This window comes from Siphateles boraxobius, unplaced genomic scaffold (assembly GCF_051911475.1).
Source record: "Siphateles boraxobius isolate OS27281-9 unplaced genomic scaffold, OSU_SipBor_1 130, whole genome shotgun sequence".
Taxonomy (NCBI): Eukaryota; Metazoa; Chordata; class Actinopteri; order Cypriniformes; family Leuciscidae; genus Siphateles; species Siphateles boraxobius.
Genome location: NW_027508734.1, coordinates 5134137 through 5161013, shown reverse-complemented (window position 1 = coordinate 5161013; position 26877 = coordinate 5134137). Strand labels below are relative to the sequence as shown.

Below are 26877 nucleotides of genomic sequence, written 5' to 3'. Positions count from 1 at the left end.
TTTATTTTACATCGACATTTATACATTTAGCAGACACTTTATCCCAAACGACTTGTGATTAAAAGGATACAAGGCCATTAATTCGTGATGCAATTTTCTCTTAAAACACTGACAGCAAAAACCACAACAGCACTTTTCGAAACACTTGTGGTTCCTCAGGAAATGGTTTCCTGTAAGTGGAGGGAGGGGGTTTATTTATTGTGATGACTATGTGCTGTTCCGTATCAGACAGTGGAGATTTATTTATTAATTAAACATGAATTAAATCGTAGCTGTAAGAAGTTCACCATTCATTGACAAATAACAAATGCATTGTTTTAAGTGAAATATAAAATGCCAAGAGTGATTGATATTCAACTTTTATCTCCAATTGTGTTGCTCCATCAATATTCCATTAAGGGGCCGTTTACACAACACCGTTTTCGACTAAAGACGTAAAACTTTTTATGCATTTTGGCCATTTATTTACACAACAACAATGTTTTGGGGGCCTGAAAACTCAAACTTTTTTGAAAGCAAGTCTTTGAAAACGATACCGTTATCATCGCCATGTAAACATCAAAAACGTGAATCTGTGAAAACGGTGACGTCATGCCTGTGTGTATTACGTGTAAATCTATGCGTGTAATGTTTCTTTTCATAGTGACATCGCCAACTACTGTCCTGGCAGCAGAATACAGTGTTTTTAGTCATTTTCACTGATCCATTTGAACGAGGATCATTTTGACAATGTTGTCGGCAACATGAAAAATGAAAATCTTTTAAGTTTCTAGTACATCATTGTTGTGTCACCATTATTTTCTCTCGATCATAACACTCTTTTGGAGCAGATAAAACACATTTACATGACAATGATGTGCTAAAAAAAACGGAAAAGTTTTTACTTTGCATTTTTTGAGTACAGACGACAACATTGTCAAATTGATCTCCATTCAAACAGATCCGCGAAAACAACTAAAACGCTGTATTCTGCTGCCAGGCCAGTAGATGGCGATGTCACTTTGTAAAGAAACACACTATGGATTGAACATGTAATGCACATGTGCATTACGTCACCGTTTCACAAATTCCCTTTTTTGTAGTTTACACTGAGACGATAATTTGAAGTTTGTGTTTTCAGGCCCCCAAAACAGTGTTTTTGTAAATGAAATGCCAGCACGCATAAAAGTTTTAAGTTTTTAGTTGAAAAGGGTGTGAATGTAAACGGACCCTTAGACCCACTGAACCGTAAGAATTCATGAATAATTGACGGTTTTCAATGTGGGTCAAATTTGAGTTTCTCAGGACAACCGGAGTGTTTAGAGCTCATCTTCATGACTTCACGGCTGCTTTTGTTGGACGTGTTTAAGTATTATTTAATGTCTGATGAATTTGTATTAGATATATACATGTGATATTAGATATATATCCTCATTAAAACTGTCCAATACTATGGCATTTTGAAACGTTTCCTTTATATCTATCTCAAGCACAACAACACTGTCATTGAATATTTTGATATATTTTAAATGATATATTTCGATATTTTTGCGGGTCTTAGTAAATATTGTGAAATAACCGTTAAATTAAATGAAACAATTTTCCGTACATCTCATTATTTAAAAAATATTAAATTATTTAATGGATTATTTAATTAAATAATAAAATATGTTGAATTGTATCATGTGCATCTCTGTCAGACAAATCTCTAAATGGCTTGGTTATGAACAGTATTAAAGGCATTTAATGGGACACTGAATTAGTCATAATGCAATATATTAATGTCACCCCATATCAGTGTCCGCAATTTGAATGCATTTGATTAAACACACAACCCATCGCAACCAACTTTTGAGGTTAAACAACCTTTTATCTGAGGTTGCACTTTGTTGGTCATGCGATCATGTGTCAGCGACATTATAATGAGCCTAGATTATAGATATGACACTGATCCTCTCCTGTCCTAATACACACATCCACCTCATCAGGACAGAGAGGAATGGGTCGAGAAGGTCATTTAGAAACGGCCCATGTGTCATAACAAGCCACCGCTGAGATTAAGTGATTCGGATGTGCTGGAAATAAGTAGATACACCATTAAAAAAAAGGTTCCAAACGTTTTTTTTTTTTTTTCACACCGATGCCATGATAGAAGAACTATTTTTGGTTCCCTAAAGAACCTTTCAGTGAACAGTTCTTAAAAAAAAAAAATTTCTCAGTGTTTAGAACATTATAAATAATCCTTTTCTCACACAAAACTTCTTTTCCATGGCTGTGAAAGGTTCTATATGGAGCTATAAATGCCAATAAAGAACCTTTACTGTTAAAATTGCAGTAAGCAATTTCTGAAAAATGCTGTTGAAAGTGGATCGGACCAATCAGCACAACACTCCTGTAGCAGATCAGCAATAGGGGCGTGTCCACTCATGATGGGGGATGAGGGAGAGAGAGAGAGCCAATCAGCAGTAGGGGGCGTGTCCACTCATGATGGGGGAGGAGGGAGAGAGAGAGAGAGTCAGTCAGCAGTAGGGGGCGTGTCCACTCATGATGGGGGAGGAGAAAGAGAGAGGGAGAGCCAATCAGCAGTAGGGGGCGTGTCCACTAATGATGGGGGAGGAGAGAGAGCCAATCAGTGGGAGGGGGCGTGTCCACTCATGATGGGGGAGGAGAGAGAGCCAATCAGTGGGAGGGGGCGTGTCCACTCATGATGGGGGAGGAGAGAGAGACAATCAGCAGGAGGGGGCGTGTCCACTCATGATGGGGGAGGAGAGAGAGCCAATCAGCAGGAGGGGGCGTGTCCACTCATGATGAGGGAGGAGAGAGCCAATCAGCAGGAGGGGGCGTGTCCACTCATGATGAGGGAGGAGAGACAGCCAATCAGCAGGAGGGGGCGTGTCCACTCATGATGAGGGAGGAGAGAGAGTCAATCAGCAGGAGGGGGCGTGTCCACTCATGATGAGGGAGGAGAGAGAGCCAATCAGCAGGAGGGGGCGTGTCCACTCATGATGAGGGAGGAGAGAGAGCCAATAAGCAGGAGGGGGCGTGTCCACTCATGATGAGGGAGGAGAGAGAGCCAATCAGCAGGAGGGGGCGTGTCCACTCATGATGAGGGAGGAGAGAGAGTCAATCAGCAGGAGGGGGCGTGTCCACTCATGATGAGGGAGGAGAGAGAGCCAATCAGCAGGAGGGGGCGTGTCCACTCATGCTCGGGAGGAGAGAGAGAGCGAGCAAGAGGGAGATTTGAAGAAAGACTGTAGAAAGAGAGATGGCTGAGAGACATTACAAAGAGAAAAGCTCAGAGGAATATCAATGGGAAAAGAAGGGTTATGATCAGGCAAGAGCTTTAGGACCCGCGTTAATATTAGAAAAGCTTTCCAGCACTGGAGAGACTGAAGCGGGAAGGCCTGAAAACGAATGCCGATACTTCATACACGACTAATATTTGTTTTGCCGTGTCTCAGAACCAAGATGCTGTTGTTGAAATGTTAGTTATAGTAAAACGACAGTTTGAGTGGCATTGTTTGTCTGGAGCTGCTGGTGAATGTGTACTGTGTTCATTTTTTGTTCTTTTTTGTTGTTCGTTCGTCATCTTCGCTTTATTTTGATTTGCTTCAGCAATGATAAAGATATATCCACTCTGCATTGTGTTTTTGTGCATTTTAGGGGCGGAGCAATGAACGGAGGGGTGTGTTTGTGTTGATTTCAAATATCAACAGTGTTTCTCAGAAATCACTTACTAAAAACTATAAAAAGCTATTCTCACATTTGAAATAGTTTAGGCACACAGTTCCAGGCAAACGGGATATTGTTTGTCCAGTAAGTAGGCGTTGGGAAACCCACACAGAGGCTGGTGATGAAAGCACATCTATATTTATCGGACTCATTAACCCCTGTGTGTGTGTGTGTGTGTGTGTGTGTGTGTGTGTGTGTGTGTGTGTGTGATGGTTAGAAACACGACCCGGCTGATGCTGACCAATGTATGACACTGTTGGGTTCTCCTGTGTGTGTGTGTGTGTGTGTGTGTGTGTGTGTGTGTGTGTGTGTGTGTGTGTGTGTGTGTGTGCCTCCAGCTTTCGTCATGTTCTCGATGTTGTTGTACAAATGAAACGGAAGGTAAGAACCCACGCCTGTGGATATTCAAATCAACCACTAATTAGTTGAGTCATTACAAGCTGCCTTTAAAAACACTCCATTTACTGGTTTGCATCACAATTTAGTCATGCAATCCTGCTCTTTAACGTTTAAAAATATGAAAAGTTAGTCTGTGTAGATTTTATTTCCAATGCACGGAAGCCCATTTCTGCCATAAGAAAAATAAGTGTGCATTGGTAAATCATAATTATTACATAATAAAAAGTCAAAATTATGACCTAAAAAGTCAACCATGACATAAAATGTCAAAATTGAGATACTAAGTTGTAATTATGATTAAAAGTTGAGTTCTGAGGTAGAAAGTCAACCATGACAGAAGTCGTCAAAATTATGAGATACTAAGATGAAATTGGAATTATCATATTTGACGTAAGTCGAAATTCTGACATAAAAAGTTGACATTTCACATAATTATGACTTTTTATCTCATGATTGATTTTTTATCCTATTATTTTGATTTGAGTCTTGTCATGATCTCATAAAAGTCACGAGTCAAAATGATGAGAAAGTCAACCATGACATAAAAAGTCAAAATTGAGATACTAATTCATAATCATTATACAAAGCTGAAATTATTTAATTTTCATAAAAAACACAAGTCTAAATATGACAAAGAGTGAAAATTTTTGATAAAAAGTCAACCATGACATTAGAAGTAAAAATTGAGAAATTAAGTTGTAATGATAAAAAATGTAAATAATAAAATAAAAAGTCAACCATTACATAACCAAAATTAAGTTACTAAGTCATATTTATAATAAAAAGTTGAAATTATGAGATAAGGTCATAATAAACAAATCAAAACATGTCAAAAAGTAAAAAAAATTGATAATCAATCATGAAATAAGTAAAAATTATGAAATACTAAAATGACATTGACACCAAATCATAAGTGACAAGTCGAAATTCTGACATAAAAAGTTGAAATTCAGAATTTGTCATGATCGACTTCTCATAATTTTTACTTTAGTCATGATCTCAATAAATTGAATTAAAATTATGAGTCAACCATGACATAAAATGTCATAACTGAAAAACTAAGTCATAATTACGATATGTTGAAACTATGAGATCGTCAACCATGCCATACCAAAATTATGGTTATAACTGACCATTTTTAAACCGAGATAAAAAGTTTAAATTATAATACAAAAAAGTCCGTTATGATTAATAATAATTTTGACTTATGCTATAACTGAGTTAGCTTTTCAAGCTTATATGTTGTCAATGATTATGATTTTTTTTTTTTTTACCAAATATAATTACACCAAAGCACCCCCCACCCTTTTTTTATTGTGTGGCAGAAATGGCCTTCCATAAGGAAACGAGTGCAAACCCGCTTCCTGAACAAGACAATCCGTCATCAGAATCCACAGAACAAACGAAGGGCTGAGATGATCTGAGAGTCTTTAATGAAGTCACTGTTTGGATGTGGCGCACTGAATCTTGCCCACGGATGCAGGTGTTTCAGCTCATCCAGGCTGTGTGTTTGGGGGGAAACGAGTGTATTATTGTCTGAGAAAGCGTATTTGACTGTTTTGTTTGTCAGTGAAAGTTTTATGTAGGTCAAACCGAATCCCAGACATCAGGTGACGGTCAGACTTCCTGACAGACTCTCTCTCTCCCCCTGCTGGCCGGAGCCCTCAACATCATCCATTCATTTAAAGCCCCCTGGGGTGAATATCAAACTTTTAATGGTGTTTATGTGAATGTAAATGTTTATATGTCTATGTAGTGTTTTTAATATGCTGTAAGACAAATCATGTGTAAATTCAAAAGTCAACAGCATTGCTGAGTATGTTCTGCTTAAAACTGCAGTGAAACAAAGACACTGAAAAACACGGTTTGAAATCGCTGGTGTTTCTGACGTCACAAACTACCTTGTAACCAATCAGATCAACGTGTGATAGTCAACGAGTGGATCTCTGAGCTGTGTGAGTGAGTGGAGGCGGGACTCATTTGCATATTCATAGAACCAGGTATACTAAATGAGGCAAGGATGTCGAGTTACATTCGAGCTATTTTAAGGAATGAAGAAAAAACGTTTATATATGTAATTTTAGTTGTCATAGATGAGTTAAGGATACAATAATTGAATACTTAATATAGTGATTGAATATTTTCTTTTAATTTTAATTTTTTAAATAAAACTTATATTCAAAGATCCCAGAATAATAAATACCACAATGTTTGTAGTCGTTCAAGGTTAATGACTAAGGATTTAAAAACAAGAAAATCATGTTAAAGTTTACACTCACAAAGATCATTTCTAGAAAACTACAAAAATTAATAGTCGCTGAAATTTCCAATATATATTTACATTAAGATAAAATTTTACATCTTAAATCCTACTCCTAGACTATATTAAACTGATATTTCCAGGTTTTTTAGGACAATATGAATGCTACATATAAACACCATATTTCATATATTAGCAGATTATTAGCTTTCATAAGCAACCGAGGTGGATGAAACGTTAAATAAAAACACTGTAACAACAGCTTGTCATTGACTGCCATTTTATTTACAAAAACATTGAGCATAAATGAAAAACGTCACTCATTGTAACGTAACGCACAAACACGAGTGTGCTTCTACACCATATCAGCAGATAAAAGCATCAGAAGTGAAGATCCCGTGGCTCTCGCAGCACTAGAACTTGAACTCCTTGTACTTCTTCGCCCCGGAGCGCGTGTCCTGCGGCTGAGCCTTGCGCTTCTTTTGCTGCCGGGAACAGAGAGGAAGGTTTTAGGGAACATGTAAACACAAACCATTTACAAATAAGAAAAAGATGGTTCATCAAACATCTTATTTGATCAGATGCGTTTAAAGGGGCTCTCCTAGACCTACTGTATTTTATTTTAATGTGTCCCATTTAGTTAATACTGCAATTTCATGCACAGGTTAAGGCCATTGCACACTGAGTCTGAAATTCACATCCGAAATTTTCGCACGTATAAAAATAAATAGATATAAATTTTTTTTTTTTAAATCAACCTCACGTTACATCAATCACGCTTGCACAATGCCTCGGAAAATTTCATCCGTCATAAAAAAATTCAGATCGGGTTCGATTTTCTGCGTTTTTCGCATCCGTAGCAAGCAGTTTGAATGGTGTTTAAATGGGGTTTTGACAATTCAGAGCCACCGAATCACGAATACGAAAAAACGTATACGAAAATTTCTGACTCAGTGTGCAATCGCCTTTACGTTTATCCAAAAATAAAAACATGGAAAATTACGAAAATGTGGCATGAAGACAGTCTATTTAGGATTGCAATGTGTAATTTTGTGAAAATAACAATAAATAAATATATAAAATGTATTATGAATTATTTGAATTATATATATTTTTTATATTATACCTTTAAATGTGTATATATATAAAATAATATAAAAAAATTATATATATATATATATATATATATACACACACACACACACACACACACACACACACGTATAAAATTGATACATAATGGCAATGTTTTTCCATTTAATTCTAGGCTGATTTACATTTGCATTAATTGATTTAGGCTAAAGCATCTTACAAATGAGGAATATCACAGGCAAAGTTATACATTTTAATAATATATACGTTTTATTTATTTCTGTATAGATGGTAATTTAATTAAACTAATGAGAATGACCATGAACATTTTGAGAAATTCTACCCCCCCAAAATCCTAACAGACTTAATTGAATGCAATAATGCAAGAGATCTTCCGGTTTCCTTGTTTTTGCAGTGATATATGCGAGTTCCGCTTGTGATTGGCTGCAGTATTTGAGATCCTCCAATCACTGAGCTCACCTTCTGTTTGGCGGCGTGTTCGGCCACCATGTCGCTGAAGTCCTCCTTCTCCACCTGCGCCTGCTGCTCCCGGACGTGCTCCTCGTACTTCTGTGTCATGGCCATGGGGTCGAGCTCCAGCTCCTCGGGGGCCAGAGCCACTTCCACCGCCTGAGAGTCTCCGCCCAGCGCCGTCACGCCGGCCTTACGGCTCGTCACCGTCTGAGACACAGAGGAGACCACAAGCATGACACGTGTGCAGACATATCATTCGTGTCACATTAACCAAGCTTAGTTTTTTGCTCTTCCCTCAAAACATTCATTATAAAATGTAGTGGACTCGAGGAGTTTTGTAGTTCAAATTTAAAAAAGTAACAAATCCTTCACTCGCGGGTCAATTTGACCCCCATAGGAATGAATGGGAATGCTTCAGTACACAGAAAAAACTAAAAATGCTCAATTCAAAATAGCAATGCTAAAACTTAACCAAAAATGATTTTATAATGTCTACATGTGTATCTGAATGCATCCTAAAGAAAAACTGACTTAAGGACCCAGAGGAACAGCTCATTTGCTCCATATAAAGCTATAAGGCCATCTAGTGGCAAGAGTCATGAAATATCATGTTATATTGTTATTTTTACTCAAGAGGTTGGCAAAGACACCAAATGTAAGATATTTTGAGCTGAATTAAAAGGGTTATGTGTGAAATATTCATAGACAGTAAAAGAAATGGACACAGTGATCCCCTTTATTTCCACGGAGAAGACTGAAGTCCGATTATTGCACTTCCTGTCTGATGGCTGAGCGACTGCGCAGGCTCAAACTGAGCGTGACGACAGTCTGACAGTTGTACATATTCTAGTAGCTGTGCCAACACAAATCTGAATCACCTAATTCCTCAAAAACGCTGTTGAAATATTTTGTCCTGTTGCTTTTATGGACTCTATCTATTGGCTTCTCCCTTGACTTTATGCCTCCATGTCCCCCCGATTGCCTCATAGACAGTAAAAGATTGCCTGCGAGCTTCTCCTCCTGTCTATACGGTAATGTCTCTACTGTGCAACAGTTGCGTGGTTATGACCCAATCGTTAGCCTATTTAAAAAAAAACGGTTTCTACGGGGCCATAACGTAAGATACAAAGTAATGGAGCCTTTTATACATTGTCGTGTTTATTTAGAAATAATGGATAAATGAAGTCTTTGGACGCCTCAGATGTAAAGTTATTCGCTGTCAAAGTGACGCCAAAATGAATGGGAGTCAATGGAATGCTAACAGCAGGTGAAGTTTCCGGCTGATGGATTACCCCCTTGGAAATATTGAGTTATTTTGAATTTAAGTTGAAAGAACGTGAGGAATGTGCTTAAATTACTAAATTATTTATTGATCAAATCTAGTAATTTAAAAGTAAATGAAATAATAAAATAAAAATTCTCCCAAAAAAGTGCATTTCAAAATGAAATAAAATAAGACTTAATTATTTTTTTTCTAGAAATCTTATTTTATGGCATCGGGTCATTGACCCGCAAGGGAAGGATTCACACTTGATTGGTCATTAAAAGCACTTTTGGCCACTGTTGTACTGAATATTAATTGTCTTTTAAACCTCAACTGATCCAGGCAAGACGCATCAAAATCTCATTCATTTCACATTTGCAAACAGCTGCACAAATATATCAGCATTGGCATTAACATTTATAGCTGACATTTCCACCGGGCAGCTGTTGGCTCTGCGTCACATGGTTTATATTCTCGCTGTCGTCTTAAATGCAAACGAGTCCCGTATGGATGAAGTCATTAGCATGTGACGGCTGTGAGAGATGAGAGGCAGATCGTGTGAAGTCAGCGCTTGTTATCAGAGGTTATCTGCCACATCTAAATCCACTAGACAGAGAGAACTCTGGGATACGAGCGTGTAAAACAACAGAGGCGGAATGATTACCATACAAAACACAAATGGTTTGGATCAGTAAGCACCGATTCATCTCGTGGATCTGGTTTTTGACAACATCAATGGAAGAGGACTCAGATCGAGTCCGATGGTAATGAACAATAGTTTAAGTTTAAATGTATAAGGGAAAGTGTGCATCTAGCTTTCAGATCCATCTTTTTTCTACTGCGTTTTAAACTATAGGTGGTTTGGGGAACTTGTTGTATTCATGGATTTTAAAAACATTTTTGGCAGAGTTTGTGTGGTTTAAATGGAAGATACTCACATAATTAGCACAAAGCATCATGGAGCGTAGGGAAAAAGGGGGATAGGAACGTGCCAAGAATATAAAAACAAACTGATCTGAGAAATTGAAGACTCCTACAGCGGTTTCCATCCAAAGATGTGTGTTTGTAATTTGAATATCACAAACATTCACAAATGAAGCAGCGTTTCCATCCCATGTGTTAAAAATCATCCCTTCCTGGGTAATTGGCACATAAAATCGGTAATAAAATTGGAAGTTCCTGCAATCGGGGAAGAAACTCATTCTTTTCCTCCATCATAACAGAGTTAAACTTCGTCATGCTCTCTTGCGTTCAGATGCTGGTGTTTGGGAACGCAATCATTTGAGACGCTTCTGGAAGGAATTAAACCAAACCAATCTGATGACAGACTTCGGTTCAGGCATTTTTGAATAACTAAATGAACATTTGAGATGTTGTGCAATGTGATTGGTGCGCCGGCTAGTCCAGATATCCAATCACATCCACTGTTGAGGCAAAGGCACAAGTTTTTTGTTGCGCATCGAGGGATTTATTTTGTAAATGCGTTTCAATTGTAGTTTATGCGATTAAATGTCTTAGAAACATGTCTTATCAGATTAAAAAAAACTAATCGGGCTCAATGTTTTTTAAATGAAATTATGCACATCTTAGCGTTTCCATCCTGTGGTTTTTTTATGCGATACCCCAAAAATCGCATAAAAGTAGGTGGATGGAAACGTGGCGTATGACACACTCATCCATCCATCTCTCACACACAGTCGTACCGCAGTCATGTCGTAGATGTGTGTGGACGCCATCATAGCAGCTCCGACAGGCCCAGTCCTCCTCTCCGGCAGCACCGTGAACAGCTGAGGCGTCTCGTTCCTGAACACACACACACGCGTTAAATAAGATATAAGTGTCGCTCGAGGAGACAGTTGAGACTTCAGAGATCAGCACTTGAGGAGCTCACAACTACAAGCCCACATCTTTAACCACTACGCCACACATTAGGTGCAAGCGTAATGGTAAGTTGAAGGTTTTGCCACACTAGTGGATTCACACATTGAAGCGCAGTCTAGTCAATGTTGCCTTACAGCGCTCACAAGAAGTATAAAGCAGGTCACAATGCACTTTGTCTACATCAACATCTTACAGTCATGTCTGCATATTAAACTATTAATAAAGTAAATGTAAGAATAACTTTCATAGTGTTAGTAATGTTTCAAGATTAACGGTACTGGACTGAAAGCAGTTTAGGGTTTCACTTAATTATCCATATTTTATTTTTTTAGAAAATCTTGTTAATGTCAGTATCAAATATGATCATCAGGCTTTTGAGGAATATTTATTTGTTCATCTCTCAATCATCATTGCATTGCATTATGTTTTGATAATAAAACTAAGCACTTAAATATCTCCTTACTAATATATATATATATATATATATATATATATATATATACACACACACCATTTCAGTATCTGCTATAAAGATCTCATTGATTACATAAGAATCAGAATTTCATCTTTCTTTTTGGCCATATAAATATCAGCATCTGCATTAAATTGAATATATTGCATTTTGGGTCTATAAATAAAATGAGGTGTTTTTTTTCCTCTCCTTGAGTATGAGCTCCATATTGTCACTATATGAGCCATAAAAGCCTGATGTATCAAATATGACAACTTTTTATTTAAAAATTGTCTTAAGGTTCAATAAACTAGATTTTTCTGACCATTTCATGCGTCAGGTTTTCCAGGGTTATACAAGTGAGTTGGGGGCTTAAATCTGTCTCACACACTGGTGTTTGCGCACACACACACACACACACACTCACCCGTCCATGATCTCCTCGATCTTCTTCTTCCTGAGCTCGATGAGCTCTGGAGTCTCCATGCCGGCAGGAACGGAGGAGAATCCGCCGGGAGTGATCAAGCCACTGTCACAACAAGAAGAAAGGTTAATGACTTGAACACATGACCGTGACTGCGAGACTGAGAGTTTGATCGGCACCTGTCTGCAGGAGTGAAGAAACCCGTCTCGTCTGGTTTGTCCTCGTCGCTCTCCTCCTCCTCTTCCTCCTCAGAGGACTCTTCATCGGACGGCTCCAGTTCGCCCCACGTGGATCGGTCGATTTCCTCCTCCTCGGCTTTGGCCTGTCAAGATTTCAGAAGGAAGGCAGATTTATTTATACAGTTTCAAAGCAGCTTCACATTAATAAAACAGGAAAACAAGTGTTAATGTTGTACAATTCATTAATTATGAAACTTAATTTAAGCAGTAATACTTTATTTTTAGTGTTGTTTCAAATCAGTTCAATGACGAAATTGTTGCGAAATTTAAACTCTCAGCTCAACCAAAATATTTACTTGTAGTCACCCTGAGATTAATATTTCAATAATTCAACGTGTGCATTTTTCATGATTCTCAGATGTTGGTTAATGGTCACGTCACATGCAGGCAAACAAAATATTTTAATCTTTTTTTGTAAGGGTTTTATTTCGTTTTTATTATTTATTTTAATTTGACATTATGATTAAACTTATTTTCTCATCATCATCTCATGAACCGCATGGGTTAGGGAAACTCAGTTCTTTTACTTTAGTTACATTTAATGAAAACTTGCACTTTAATTATTTTCTGTATTAACAGTTTTATAAAAACCAATAAGGCATTTTGCTTTAAGAGATTCAGCTCAGTTTATTTCTTAAACACATTTAATAACAGCAACCAGGCTGACCAATCTGCTCTACAATACAAAATGAAAAGACCATAAGATAACAGATAAAAGGAAACAGAAGAACAAAATAAGATGTATTAAAAGCCAAAGAAAAGAGATCTGTTTTAAGACTAGATCTGAATGCAGATGAAGTAGAATCAGCCCTGATGTAGTTTGGAAAGCTTTCCATAAAGTGGGACGAGCCTCAGAAAAAGCTCAATTACTCCCACACTTTAAGCAAGTTCTGGGATCTGAGTAAGTTGATCTTCAGATCTCAGGCGTAGCAACTTTTAGGATGTGGTTTAACATGAACACAGTTGTTCTCCTGCACGTCATGCTTAAATGTGACTATACTCACAACACTTTGCTAAAAATGTGCCGCCAATTGAGTGTCCTCACCTGGAAGTCTATGGAGTTGGTCCCGAACACATCTCCGTACAGCGGTTTTCCCGTCTCATCCACAGGAGGTTTTCCCCAGCCGCCCGCGTGATACCCGAACGAACAGCTCTGAGAGACACACACACACCTCAGTATGACATCTCAGCTTTACATCAACATTATGATGGCCATGACATTTAGATTGTGGAAGGGTTTTTCATGAATGTAAATCAGATCCTGTAATAGAAGATGATGAGCATTTGTTGTTGGATCAGAGTTACAAGCATTACTTTATATCTAATTACTGACTTAATCAAATGGAAAATCGCTTCCTTCCTCACAAGAGCTTCCTCTAATCAGACATGACGGCTCAGAGTTTGGCATATCACTGCTGGAAGTATTTACATCATTTTAAATTGTGAAAACAACAATTACATGTTGCAGTCCCACATGTTGAGCTAATCAACTTCCCAACTTAACTGATGTATGAACTTCAAGATTTAATAGAGCTCACACTCACCAACAGCATCTATCCTGACAGAGAAGTACTTTCAAAACTGAGCATAACTAGAAAACCTAAAAATCAAATGGAAATTTCCCATATATAGTTCATAACATAGTCGCTTACATTTTTTATATTTTTAAAAAAAGCACATTTTTTAAACACTTTTTTAATACACTGCCCAGTAAAAAGAGTCTCTGTTTGGATTAATATAGGCCAATGCCTCAGAGTCCATGACTGGATCATTATTGCAGTGATTATTATGTTTCTTATCTTATATGTTTGGCAAAAGCTCTTCTAATCCTAACTCTTGGGTGTTTTTAATTACAAACAAACAAAAAATAGCAAACAAACCCAGATGAGAAAGTAACATTATTTTCCATCAAAGGTAACTAACGCAATATTGTAATGCATTACAATACTCAATTAAAAGGGTCAATTAAAACCCTGCAAGTCAATTATACCACCATTTAAAAAACGAGAGAAAAAAAATGGAAAAGCATCTAATACTTTACAACAAACAGTAAATTTTACAAGGTTTAAGGCATGTATAGGAAAGAGCTACTTATAAAAGCAACATTCCCCAACACAGTTTCCCCCACTGTGTGTGTGTGTGTGTCTGACCTCAGGGATGGGGGCGTTGAGGCCGGGGATCTTCAGGTTGGGGTAGGAGGGAGGAGGGCCGTATCTCTGCATGGCGATCAGCCACGGCGGAGGGACTTTATGAGAGTTCTGCCGAGACAAACATGTGAAAAGCTCAGCTAAAATTAGACAGAAGGAATTACATAAGCGTCTAGGTGCATGAAAAGCTCTCCTGCAATTTCACACAAAACAGCAACAGTCTCTTTGCACAAGCAGCTCATAAAGCAGGAGCTGTGTAAAGCACTCACAGGTCCTGTGGGCATCCCGAGAGCAACCCTCAGCTCATCCGACAGATCGCCTGGCTTCTTCTCCTTCAGCCGTGTCTCAAACTCCTTTCCCTGAATAACAACAAAAAGGGGTTTTTTCTTAGAAAGTGCCATAACAAATAAAGTGCCATAATAGGGGCTTTCAGACCGAGTAGTTCTAGGAACGAGCCACCAGGGTGGTTCCCCGAGAGCTAGTCGTTCCCCTAGGACCGATTTCCTTGTTGCATTCGCACCGTCAGTAGGGACTCTGAAGTGCCGCTTGTTGTGATTTATTTTGACAGCGCTGAAAACGCCAGAGCCACACAGTGCTCGCATTCTCCGTGTTCATTAGAGCACGATCCGTCTAACAGTCCTGTCTAAAACATTATTAGATAGAACCGTCATACATAGAAAGTAGACCGTAATGAAAAGTTATTAGCGTATGCCGTGTCGCTAGCTGAGCAAAAATACATAATCATGTTTCTCTTGGTCCCCTCAGTTGCGTTGGATTTTCTCCTCAGCGTAAAGGTTTAGAGGTCCATATATCACTGTTTTCCATGTTCGTATAGTTAGTTTCTGGAGTAAATATATAGACTACAGTCTGTGTTTACATAGTTTTTTTTTTAAATGGCAGGTGCTGGTGTTTCACGTGCGTTCGGCCATATAATAACGTCACGGATAGTTCCTATAGGGCATTTCAGAATGTTTGTAAACAATAGGCACCAAGATACTTCCGGGTGGCAGAACGCGAGCGGCTTCTACTGACCAACTGAAGAGATCCAGCTGGCTAATGTAAACAGTTACATAGTTAAAATCATTGTTGTTGATCAAAGTTGAAACGATGGCGAAAACATGTTGTGTTTGGGGTTGCGCCGCCAGATATACAGCAAAAGGTGTAGGGTTTTATCGATTTCCTTCAGACAAAAGTAAATCTTTCTAGCGGAACCTGTGGGTGAGGAGGTTCAAGCGAGTGGACGTCGTCAAAAGTAGTGCATGTCGTCGTCTTTGCGCTTCCCGGCCCGACACATTAACTGTTATTATGAACCCGATTTAAACCCAACCATTTTTAATACGTGGGTCGTTATAACTGATGTTCTCAACCACTTTCTATGTTACTTTCTCCCGCCCACAACATTTATGTTTTGTCCCGCTCCCGCCCGCAAATACTGTACCTCCAAATGCTTTCAAGTTAGCCTACGCGTCGCCATCATACATATCAGCATAAATGCTCCTGATAAATGATTTGTTATTAAAGCATTAACAGACAAACCACTGTTTGTTTAAGATACTGCGTGCATGGTTTGGCATGACTAAATGCGCGCAAAGTGCGCTCCTTTAATAATTCCTAAAAAGCTGACATCAGTTCATCGCGATCTCACACATCTGTTACTATCAATGAAGCTGACTGCACAATGAATCTTTCATAATATATACACTTTGTTTGTTATAATTAGAGGATTTGCCAGCATACAGAATTCAGCTCTGAACAAAAAGTCAGTTTTGAGCGGTGAGGGGAGTCTATCTTAAATGCTTCTGATTGGCCATTGCGTTCAAGAAATCAACACATATGTCTGTGATTGGCGACATCGCTCAACGCTGCAAACATGTTACAAAACAAAACTCTGGCCTGTAAATCGTTTCTATTGTTTTAGTTGTTCTTGTTGCTTTTCTGCAACAGATGAATAAAAATGTATTAGTTTTATATATTTTATTCATAGATATTTCTAGTTTGTGGGAGTCCCGCGAATCGTTTTATTCTTCCGCACACACAGAGTGAGTGCATTACCGCCCGCGCTCACACTCGGCCATCAAATCTAGTCCGGCGCCGCACTCCATTGCGTTGGGAGTGCACGTTTCTAGATCAAAGAATCTAAGCTCTAATGTTATGTTAACTATGTCTGAATTTCCACCACATATATTTTTGAATCAACTGTTGAAATGTAGATTAAACTACTGCCGACGGTGTGTCTCCCTTCCAAGCAATTTACTAGTGTTGCCATAGGAACGCTTCGGCTTTTGCCACCCGGAAGAACGTCTATTACTGTTGTGACGTCATGGTGAATTGTCGTACAGTGCTGGTTTAGACCGACTCTGAAGGAGGAGTAAATTAGTTCCTCCAAAAAGAGTTCCTAGAACTAAAATCGTTCCTAGTTCCTGCAGTGCGAACGCCACAAAATCAGGGAACTTCTGCCATGAACTATGAAAAGGTTCCTCCTGTGTCAGGTGACGCAAGCGCACCTCATAGTACAGGTCTCCGTGAATCGTGAGCTTGGGTTTGATCTGCCATTTGAAGAAGGCGTCGTGCAGCTTCTGGTAGTCGATGTCGATCTTCCCCATCTTGGGCCGAACTTTCTCTCTCATTTTGGTCTTCATGGTTTTGGCGTCTTCCTGCAGGGATACAGAGACGTCAGTAAAGCTGACAGCAGCGGCAAACACATCAACAGAACATTCGAGTTTAAAATAACCAGGTTCACAATATTATAAATGTCAGTCAAGCGCAGTCTCAGATTGAAACATCACAAGATGAAGCAGACAAATGATCACACATCAGTGTCACTCCTGAGCTCATCTGACACAGTTCAGGACCGAAACACTGAGCCGCTCTTCACGGTGATCTGATTAATGCTGTTCAACGGCTGAGCTCATGTTTGACAGAAAAAAGCAGCTTTTTTAATGTCTGCACTGAACTATATTATTGAATATTAAAGCGGAAAGGTCCTGCACAATGACGTTGCTTTCTAACGTTATAATCTTTATCTAAACCGCTACATTCTGGTTTTATGACCTTGCTCTAAAACACAATGATGAAGCATCATTATACTACCACAATAAAAAGCAAAAATGCAGCACAATAACAGCCAAGAGGAACATATTAAATACATTTTTATGCAGCCATGTACATTAAAAGCACTTAATATTTAGATACAATTTTATATATTACCATTCAAAAGTTTGGGGTAGATAAATGTTTAGTTAACATCAAATATACAGTAAAAATAGTAATATTGTGAAATATTACAATTCAAAATAACTGTTTATAATAGTGATCGACAGATGTATCGGTTTACCGATATTTTTCCCGATATTTAAGCATTTTCCCATAATCGGGAATCGGTTTTGTAATATCGGATTTTCCGATAAACGGCGCCATCTTGTGGCCGTTTTGAGAATTCCGCCATTGCAGCCCGCGTCTGAGGAGATCAGTCAATAACAACTCTGTGCACAGGTAAAGTATATGTTCTACTTGCTTTGCTTTAATTATTCAACTTTATTTAACATAACAGACATGCATGCAGAAATGAGATTTGAGACATAAATGCCTGATATAGTTTATTTATGCAGCTTGGTTCTAAAAAATTGAGACGAACTCATTGAGCCACGTAGCGTAATCCGTCATGTCCTTCCCCAATAAAGACGTAACTTTACATGAATTAAATAAAACAGACATGAATGAGTGCATGTTGAAAATAAAAGCGCTGAATTTAATTCTCTATCTGTTGTATTTGCTCACCATTAGTCTCGAAAAAAAAGTTTGTTCATATTGCTGAGCACTCACTGGGTTGATGATCAGGAATGCTCGAGCACGGCCACTGAATGAAACTTTTGAGAAGATTATCTTGTTTAAACACCCTAAATTATATTATCATTTACTACATAGCAATTATTTCGCTAATACACATCTAAATATACCGCTTTGTGGAAATTAATTATTTATTATCTGCACGCGCGATCGCGGTTGAGTAACGTATAGCCTAATGTTATAGTTATGTGTAAATGCATAGATAAACAGCACTTTGTCATAAAGCATTTCATGATCTAGACCTACAAAAATATTAATAATAATTAATAACATACTAGTTGGAAAATGCAATGATGTATATGCTGTTTTGTTTGTTACTTTCCTGATGTTATAGGCTATTCCAGCTAATATTATGCAGTGAATTAATATTACCCAGTGAATTATTCCTCACTCTTAGTTTAAACCTATTAAACGGCACATAAACCTTCTAAAACTGTTTAAAATGAATTACATTTCTGCAAAGGTGATATGACTCCCCTGTCAATTATTTTTTCCATATGAAAACATTAGACTTTTAACATTTATTTTGCCTATTGTTAACATTGTTGCTGCTGATGCTTATAAATGATATGTATAATTTAGATATAAATTATATAATGCAATAATATAAATGTTTTTATTGTAATTTGATTAGTTTACCATTTATGAAAACAAATAAACATATCCAAATATGTTAGAATAGTTTTTGTGCTTTATTTTTTACCTCATCAAAGCTTTTATTTTTAAACAAAGACACTTAGTAGCAGTGCACTTTATTTTTTAGACTCAGACCCCTCTATTTATTTGTGTATAAATATAAAGTTATTTTTTTTTATGCAAGGAGGGAGTGATTGTTATAAATAAAATGGTTTGTTCAGTTCATTTGTGTTGTAATAATTGTGCCAAAAACAGAAGTATAACAGTAAATAAATATCGGTTCTGCATATCGGTTATCGGGCACATACACATGCAAATAATCTGTATCGGTATCGGTTATAAAAAATTCAATATCGGTCGATCACTAATTTATAATATATAATAAAGTGCAATTTATTCCTGTGATCAAAGCTGTATTTTCAGCATCATTACTCCAGTCTTCAGTGTCACATGATCCTTCAGAAATCATTCTCATATGATGATTTTGTGCTCAAGAAACATTTCTGATTATTATCAATGTTGATTTTTTTTTTCATGATTCTTTGATGAATAGCAAGTTGAAAAGAACAGCGTCTATTTAAAATAGAAGTCTTTTATAACATTAGAAATGTCTTTAGTCACTTTTCATAAACATAACATGTCCTTGCTGAAAAAGGCATGATATATAATTGTTTTAAAGAAATAGATTGCACGGCAGTGTGTGTGTATGAACCCGAGCGGTACCTTCTCCTGCAGGGCTTCTCTCATCTCCTGGATGCCGGTTCTCCTGATGAACTCGGGCAGCTCGAACGGAGGCTTCTCGATGCCCCTCTTCCCCTGCAGGTACTTCCTCTTGAAGCACCAGTGACGCGGCACCGGCACCGTGTTCCTGGTGGCCTTCAGGTGAACCAGCAGCTTGGGCTCCTGCGCCGTCACATCGTGCATCTCCACCACGTCAGGGCGGACCACAAGCTGGCAGAGACAAACAGGGCTGGACTTTAACATCTCTCAGACGGCGAGTGACACACAAACCCCTGTTCCTTTTCTCACCGTTCATTTGCTCTGGATGAATATATAACTTCTGATAACAAATCACTCTAGATTGTAATATGGACTCATGCACTTTCTGTAAAGATGCTTTGAAATGATGTGTAGAGTGAAAAGCGCTATACAAATAAATGTGAATTACATATTTATGTTACAGGGCTTGAATTTTGCCGTGGGATTGCACATTGTGCATGATTTTGCTCACACCCAAAGTGCGTGCACATAAATACAAGTACATTGGCTATATAAAACAGTATAATGGGTGTGTGTGTCAGGCCTTACAGTGACAGCAGCTTAATATACCGGCCAACAAATTATGAGATAATATAAAAAAGATCTATATGGCAGTTTTTCCCTAAGGTATCGATGTCAAACCATGGCTGGTGAGCAAAAAAAATTAATGTCAAACCCTGATGACAATTATAGCAGATCAAATATTATTACTAAAAACAGCAACAATTCCCATTTTCAAAAATGACTGGAAAATGTTATTTGATTGCCAAGTAAACAATACAATGCATAGTTAAGACATTTTCAGTAAGTTCATTTCCAATTCAACAAGTCTTTTTAATATTTATTTTAATCGAAACATTGAACTCTTAGGTGGTTTTAATAAACTGAAGTTACCTGTTTGAGCTCCGCCACTGTCAGCCTGTTCATTCTCCTCAGTTTCTTTTTGGACAGCTTAGGCAAGTCCTTCTTGAGGTCCTGTGAAACAGGAAGTGAAGGGGTTAGGCGGGAGTATCATCAGGAGACCATAAGAGTTGGGCGGCTTTCAACTCACATCGTCGCTGTCATCACTGTCCTTCTTCTCCAGCTCAAATCCCTTCTTCTTAAAGGAAAGGATTTCGGGCTTTTCAGGCTTCTCCGGCTCCTTCTCCTTTTCCTTTTTCACATCATCTGTCAGCTGTGATAGAAAGCCATTGAATGCCACATCCATCAAAATAACATTTCAGTATCTAAAATACTACTGTAGGTGAATGAAACTGGAAGGGCCATGAACTGTCAATCAAAGATCTAACTGCAAAACTAACTTCAATCTTCCTCATTAAACAATGTTTTGCAGCTGTTTTGTTGCAATAAATGTTATTTTTGGACTTGGGAGGAAATGTTGAGCTTCGAAAGTTACAGTAAGCTCAGTTTATCATCCCAAAATACCAAGGAAATCTAGCATTTGCCATCCTGTAATGACGCATCCGGAGTTCCTGTTAAGCTCCTGACCTTGAACGCCTCAAAGATCCTCTTGAAGAAGATGAAGTTGGGGTCGTAGATGGCGGGCTCCTCTGTCACATACTCGATCTCCACCTCGGTCTCTTTCTCACGGCTCTCCTCTTTCTTCCTCTCCTCCTCCTGCTCCTTCTCTTGCTCCCGCTTCTTCTTCTTGTTCTTCTTCTTCCTGTTCCTGCGCTTGCGGTTTTTCTGCAAGCAAGCAAATGAGAAGGAATCGAGTAAAAGTGTTCAGAAGAAATACAGTAGTCAACATTTGAAGTGGATCAAAAAAGTTCAGGAGTATTGAACAGGTATTGTTCAAAATTGATGTATAACTTTGATGAAAGGTTTTGATCACCTTCAAATGTAGTTAGATCATAAGAGACTTGCAAATGCTGACAAAACAGGCGAGGAGACCTACGTCTTTTTTAGAAAGACCGCTTTCATCGTCGTCATCTGAATTTCCACGGGCGGAGGAACTGTTCAAGTCCATCTCGTCGTCATCATCCTCCTCTAAAGACATAAAAGAGCCAGAGAAATCGTTTAAGCATTCCTATATTGCTTAAATGTAAACCTGCATTAACTTAATCACACTTAATCACAATTGATTGCATTACTTCACACGCCCCCGCATTTAAATTCAAGTCTCAAAACAAATTCAGTTTTTCTCCCACTGGTAAATAGACTTGATGTGCTCAAGTGCTCTCATCTCTTAAATACCATCATTAGTGACATTAAAGCAGCGTTTGAGTATAGTGACGAGTTCCTCATAGTGACCTATAGGGGCGACGCTGAGCTGCTCCTGCCTCATCTCCTTCAGCTGCAGGATCTTCTCCAGAGCCTGAGGGATCTTCGGCCCGATGCCAACATCTTCACCCTGCCACCCCTGAACACACACGAGAAATCAGACAAGTCGAGATCAGTGAGGAGATTCATCACTCAAGCGGACTGTGCATTAGTCAAGGGTCTCGCACCTCTCTGGCGTCCTCTCCTGGAGGGGGCGGGACTTTCTGCCGTAGATTGGCAGACTGGAGCAACATGGGAACACCTGGAGGAGCCGGGCCACCTTGAGTCCCAACTACAGGAGCAAATCAGTGTTTAGAGTAAAAATCACCCTGATGCATAGCAGATTCACAGGCGTTTTAATCTCGTTTTTTTTTGTCTGAAATGGATAGTTCACCCCAAAAAATTTTAATTCTATCATTACTTAGTCACCCTCAAGTTAACTGAATTGAAGTGAATGGGGACGAGAAACTGTTGCTACCCACATTCTTCAAAATATCTTCTTTTGTGTTCAACGCAAGAACGAACTTCATGCAGGTTTGGGACAACTTGAGGGTGAGTAAATGATGACAGAATTTTTTTTTCTGGTGACTGTCCCTTTAGACACCACACCACAGATGAATAGGGTGAAAATTTAACTAACAGACAACATACTTCTCCAGTTGATTGATTAAAAATTGCGAATTTTTTTTGCATTACAAGTTAATACACTAAATTCTTGTTCATTTTGTTGACAGTCAAAGGTGAGAAGGTGAAAATCAGAGGGGATTTCACTTTTTATCACTCGATAAATCAGAAAATATTGGTAACAGCCAGAAAAAAACAAACATTTTCACCATGTTTTTAGGAATAAAATGTTATATAAATCAGTCAAATTATATATGGACAAACCCCTTAATAAAAGTATGAATACAATGTAAAGCTTGGTGTGTCTAAAGCTGCTGAAGTGGAAGTTTCTGACTGATTCTGAAATATACAGATGCAAATAGATAAAGTGCAATAAACTAAACACTTAAGTGTATTTTGGATTTTTTCTTTCCACTATGGATGTAAAATAGGCCAGAATGTACATGGATCTACCAAAATTTGGATGAGAAATATTTTTGCCTGTAGTTATGTATATTATAAACAGTTGTTAAAGAGCATCGTGGTGAATGTGTGTTCCCCCAGCTGACCTCTGAGGGGGGGGATGGGGGGCAGGAGGGTGGGTCGGGGTCCCAATTCAGGTCCTCTGGGGCCCGGTGGCGCCCCCTGCTGGACTTTAGCAAGTTCCTGCTGTCTCTCGTGTTCCAGAAGCACAGCAGCCTGAGAGACACACACACACACACACTCACTTTAAGACCTTTAAACTGGTTTCAGCCATTCATTCTAATTCACACTGAGTGAAAAGAATACACGTTTAAAAAAAACACTGAACCAAAGAGAATATGATAGGTGAAAGATTGTTTGAACAAACTTTATAGGTAAACCATCTACATTACAGAATATGGATAAAAAAATATGTACACTAACGTTTAAAAGTTTAAGGTCGGTAGGATTTTTAATGTTTTTGAATGGGTCTCTTCTGTTCAACAAGACTGCATTTATTTGATAAAAAAATAAATTAAAATTGTGAAATATTATTACAACTTAAAAAAGCTCTTTTCTATTTGAATAATAAACTAATGTATTCCTGTGATCAAAGTTGAATTTACAGTATTTAGTGTCACGTGATCCTTCAGAAATAATTATAATATGATGATTTGCTGCTCAGGAAACGCATCTGATTATTATCAATGTTGAAAACAGTCGTGCTGATTCATATTTGTGTGGAAAACGTAATACTTTTTCATGGTTATTTGATAAATAGAAAGTTGAAAAGAACAGCGTTTATTTAAAATAGAAATCTTGCAACTTTATTATATTAGCATCCTCGCTAAAGATTAATTTCTTTAAAAAACAAAAACATATATAAATATATGACCCCAAACATTTTTGAAGGGTAGAGCATATCGAATTATTCACATTCATTAGCCGTTAATGTTTGCGTTATATGACAAATTCTTTTGAAGACAGCATCACATTCACCCGTTTCTGCTGCTCTAGAAGTTCCTGTTCCTTCATCTGCTCGTCCATCCCCCGAGAATCACCCTAAACACACATACAGTTATAAACTGCAGTCATGTGACCCTTTATTTCATTGTAATCTTAAAGGATCAGTTCACCCAAAAAGGAAAGTTCTGTCAGTAATTACTCACCCTCTCACTTCGTTCCAAACCCACAAGACCTTCGTTCATCTTGAGAACACAAATGAAGATATTTTTGATGAAATCTGAGAGCTTTCTGACCCTTCCATAGACAGCAATACAATGACCACTTTCAAGGCCCAGAAAAGTAGTAAAGACATCATTTAAATAGTCCATGCGACTCCAGTGTTTCAACCTTAATGTTATGAAGCGACGAGAATACTTTGTCCACAAAACCCCCCAAAAATGATGTCTTTGTTCAACGATTTCTTCTCATCTGTCTCAGATCTCCGCTATTCGCATAGTAAACGCAGTAAAACACTTCCTGTTTCTACATCATAAAGCCGCCTCGCTTTTGGCTGACGCTGGTCACGTGACCACCATGGCATGCGTGGGATGTACGTCGAACCTGGAAGCACTATACTGTTCACTACGTCAACAGCGGAGGAGACTTACGTGGAAGAGAAAAGTCATAATTATTTTGTTTTTTTGAAGTATTTCATAAGATTAAGGTTGAAATACTGTAGTCACATGGACTATTTTAACGATGTCTTTACTACCTTTCTGGGCCTTGAAAGTTGTAATGACGTTAATGACTATGTGGGGTCAGAAGCTTTTGGAAAATGAAAATATTCATCAAAAATATCTTCATTTGTGTTCTGAAGATGAACAAAGGTCTTACAGGTTTGGAACGAAATAAGGGTGAGTAATTACTGACAGAAACATCATTTTTGGGTGAACTATCCCTTTAATAGAGTTTGATCATGTACGTTGTTCAGCATTTAACTCATATCTAAATAAAAATGCTTCGCTCTTTTAAGTCAAACATAATACCACATCATTGTGCATGTCTGCGCTCAATTTTATGCCTAAAGTACATCAAGCATTACTAAGAAAGTTTGGCAGTAGTTAGCGAGTGCAACAGTAGTGGAGTTTGACAGTAAAGTCATCCATCATCTACCACAGCTTGCAAAGGGTTTCACACAGAGCGTCTCTCACCTGCGCGGCTCTGTCGTCCTGTGGCATCATACCGGGCGGCTCCATGCCCATGTGGATCGGCGGAGGGCCGCCCATCATATTCATGGCCTGCATCATGTTCATGCCCGGCGGAAGGGGCATTGAGGGCATCGGGGGCATGGGCGGCAGACCTGGCATCTGACACACACAGCACAACCTTTAACACTTTTATTCTCAAGCATGTCAAGCCTAGTCCTATTTAGACAACAAAAACATGAATAAACAGAATAAAGGACACATTGCAGTACCGTAGTCATGACCTTGTCATCTCCTCCTGACATGCTCGGCTTGTTTAAGATCATCCCAGACTGCAGACAAAATTAATGTTACACTCAGGCAAAGAAATATAAGTTATGATAATATTTGCAGTTTAAAATAATAATAATAAAAAAATAATAGCTTACCTGTGCAAACGATTTGAGCCTGTCTATGAGCTCCTCTCTGGGACCTGAAGAACAAACAAACAAAAAAAACATAATTGAGAAATATTACTGGACTGAAATAAACATGGTTTTATATTAGTTTAATATGAGCTGGGTTATAACTGCAGTGTTTGTGTATTTAAATACCATCACAGTTCTCGTTTACGCACAAACATTCACACACACTACGAATTAATTTAGGTATTTAATGACATTCACGGCTCAAATGTGTTTTAACTACCAGAATAAACGCAAATAAAACTTTCCATTAGAAATATTTACGTGTACTGCACACGTTAGCGCGAAGTTTCGTGCACTAAAGGCCTGCAGGGCATCACACAGGGAAATAGCAGGCTAACAGGCTAACGCAAATTAAGCTAACGGAGGAAAACCTGAGCTAAGCTTCGCCACAGCGCTCTTATTACAACGTTTTAATCTCACCCATATTAGGAGCACCAAACTCGGCCAGTTTGGCCTGCAACTCGCCGTGGTTCCATTTGTTAAAATCTAAATTTGATTCAGCGCCCGGCGGCCCGTCACTAGCCATGATTGAAGCTCTACGGCACAAACGCGTTCAGGCGCGAGGGATCACGGGAACGCGACGCACTGCATTATGGGATTTGTTGTTCTTTTTTTCGCGCAGCACCAGTTTTTTAGTACTTCAATAATAAACGCAAATAAAGCATTCGGACCCTGCGTCCATTACAATGGACATCACATGTCAGCCCCCCTTTTTTTTTTTACTTCTGGAGCATTTCACCTAGTTGGTTTAAAGCCTGCAGTCCATGAGATTGGACGTTTGTCATCCAATCAAATGGCAGTAAAGCTCTGCATGTTGTAATTATAAAAAAAAAACACTACATTGAAGAGAAGCATGACAGCACTTCACTCCAAACACAGAAGCAAGCAACATTTTCTATGGTTTTATTTACATTTTTTTGTACATTTTTGCCAGTATTTCATAGTTTGTATGTAAAATAGAAAGGTTGAATTTATTAATTAAAGCTAAAAATCGATTGTAGAATTGCACGTTTTAAATCAGGATTTTTTCAAATGTGTCTGTTAGAATGGACAGTGGGTTCAAAAGCCTGTTATTGAAATCATATGTCCAGTAATGCTGCTTGAAATTTCTTATATAAAAAAAAATCTATATCACAGTACCGATACATTTTTGAAACTTTTTAATATGCAGAATATACAGTTCATGAAGTGCTTGAACATATAGATGATGGAAATATCTCAGATGTTGACTGTATGTGGAGTTATGAGGAAGATGGAGATGTAAGAAAAATATCCATTTAAAACTTTATAAAGTAAAATAACTAGCTTCTAGACAAACGAACATACGGATTTGACTTAAATCTAAAGCGC

General features: G+C 38.2%; 1 protein-coding gene across 1 annotated transcript; it reads right to left on the bottom strand.

The window, feature by feature from the left end:
* Positions 1-6633: 6633 nt before the first annotated feature.
* On the bottom strand, positions 6634-26231 carry sf3b2 (splicing factor 3b, subunit 2). The gene is made up of 22 exons (XM_077227548.1): positions 25948-26231; positions 25489-25532; positions 25333-25392; positions 25067-25222; positions 23910-23972; positions 23018-23147; positions 22034-22137; positions 21837-21945; positions 21481-21572; positions 21072-21269; positions 20635-20757; positions 20478-20558; positions 19548-19775; positions 16847-16996; positions 14612-14701; positions 14346-14453; positions 13241-13348; positions 12136-12278; positions 11960-12061; positions 10904-11003; positions 7943-8143; positions 6634-6855 (listed from the first exon to the last, which is right to left on the bottom strand). Exons 1-22 carry the CDS (start codon positions 26051-26053, stop codon positions 6784-6786), a joined length of 2568 nt encoding a protein of 855 aa, XP_077083663.1. The 5' UTR covers positions 26054-26231; the 3' UTR covers positions 6634-6783.
* Positions 26232-26877: the final 646 nt, after the last annotated feature.

Bases quoted from the DNA above. Each gene is read 5' to 3' on its own strand.
- sf3b2 (XM_077227548.1), bottom strand. From the start codon at position 26,053: ATGGCTAGTGACGGGCCGCCGGGCGCTGAATCAAATTTAGATTTTAAC. The intron at 25,393-25,488 runs GTAAGCTATTAT...TTTTGTCTGCAG, and splicing joins GGCTCAAATCGTTTGCACAG to TCTGGGATGATCTTAAACAA. The intron at 21,270-21,480 runs GTAGGTCTCCTC...GCTTGCTTGCAG, and splicing joins GCGGTCTTTCTAAAAAAGAC to AAAAACCGCAAGCGCAGGAA.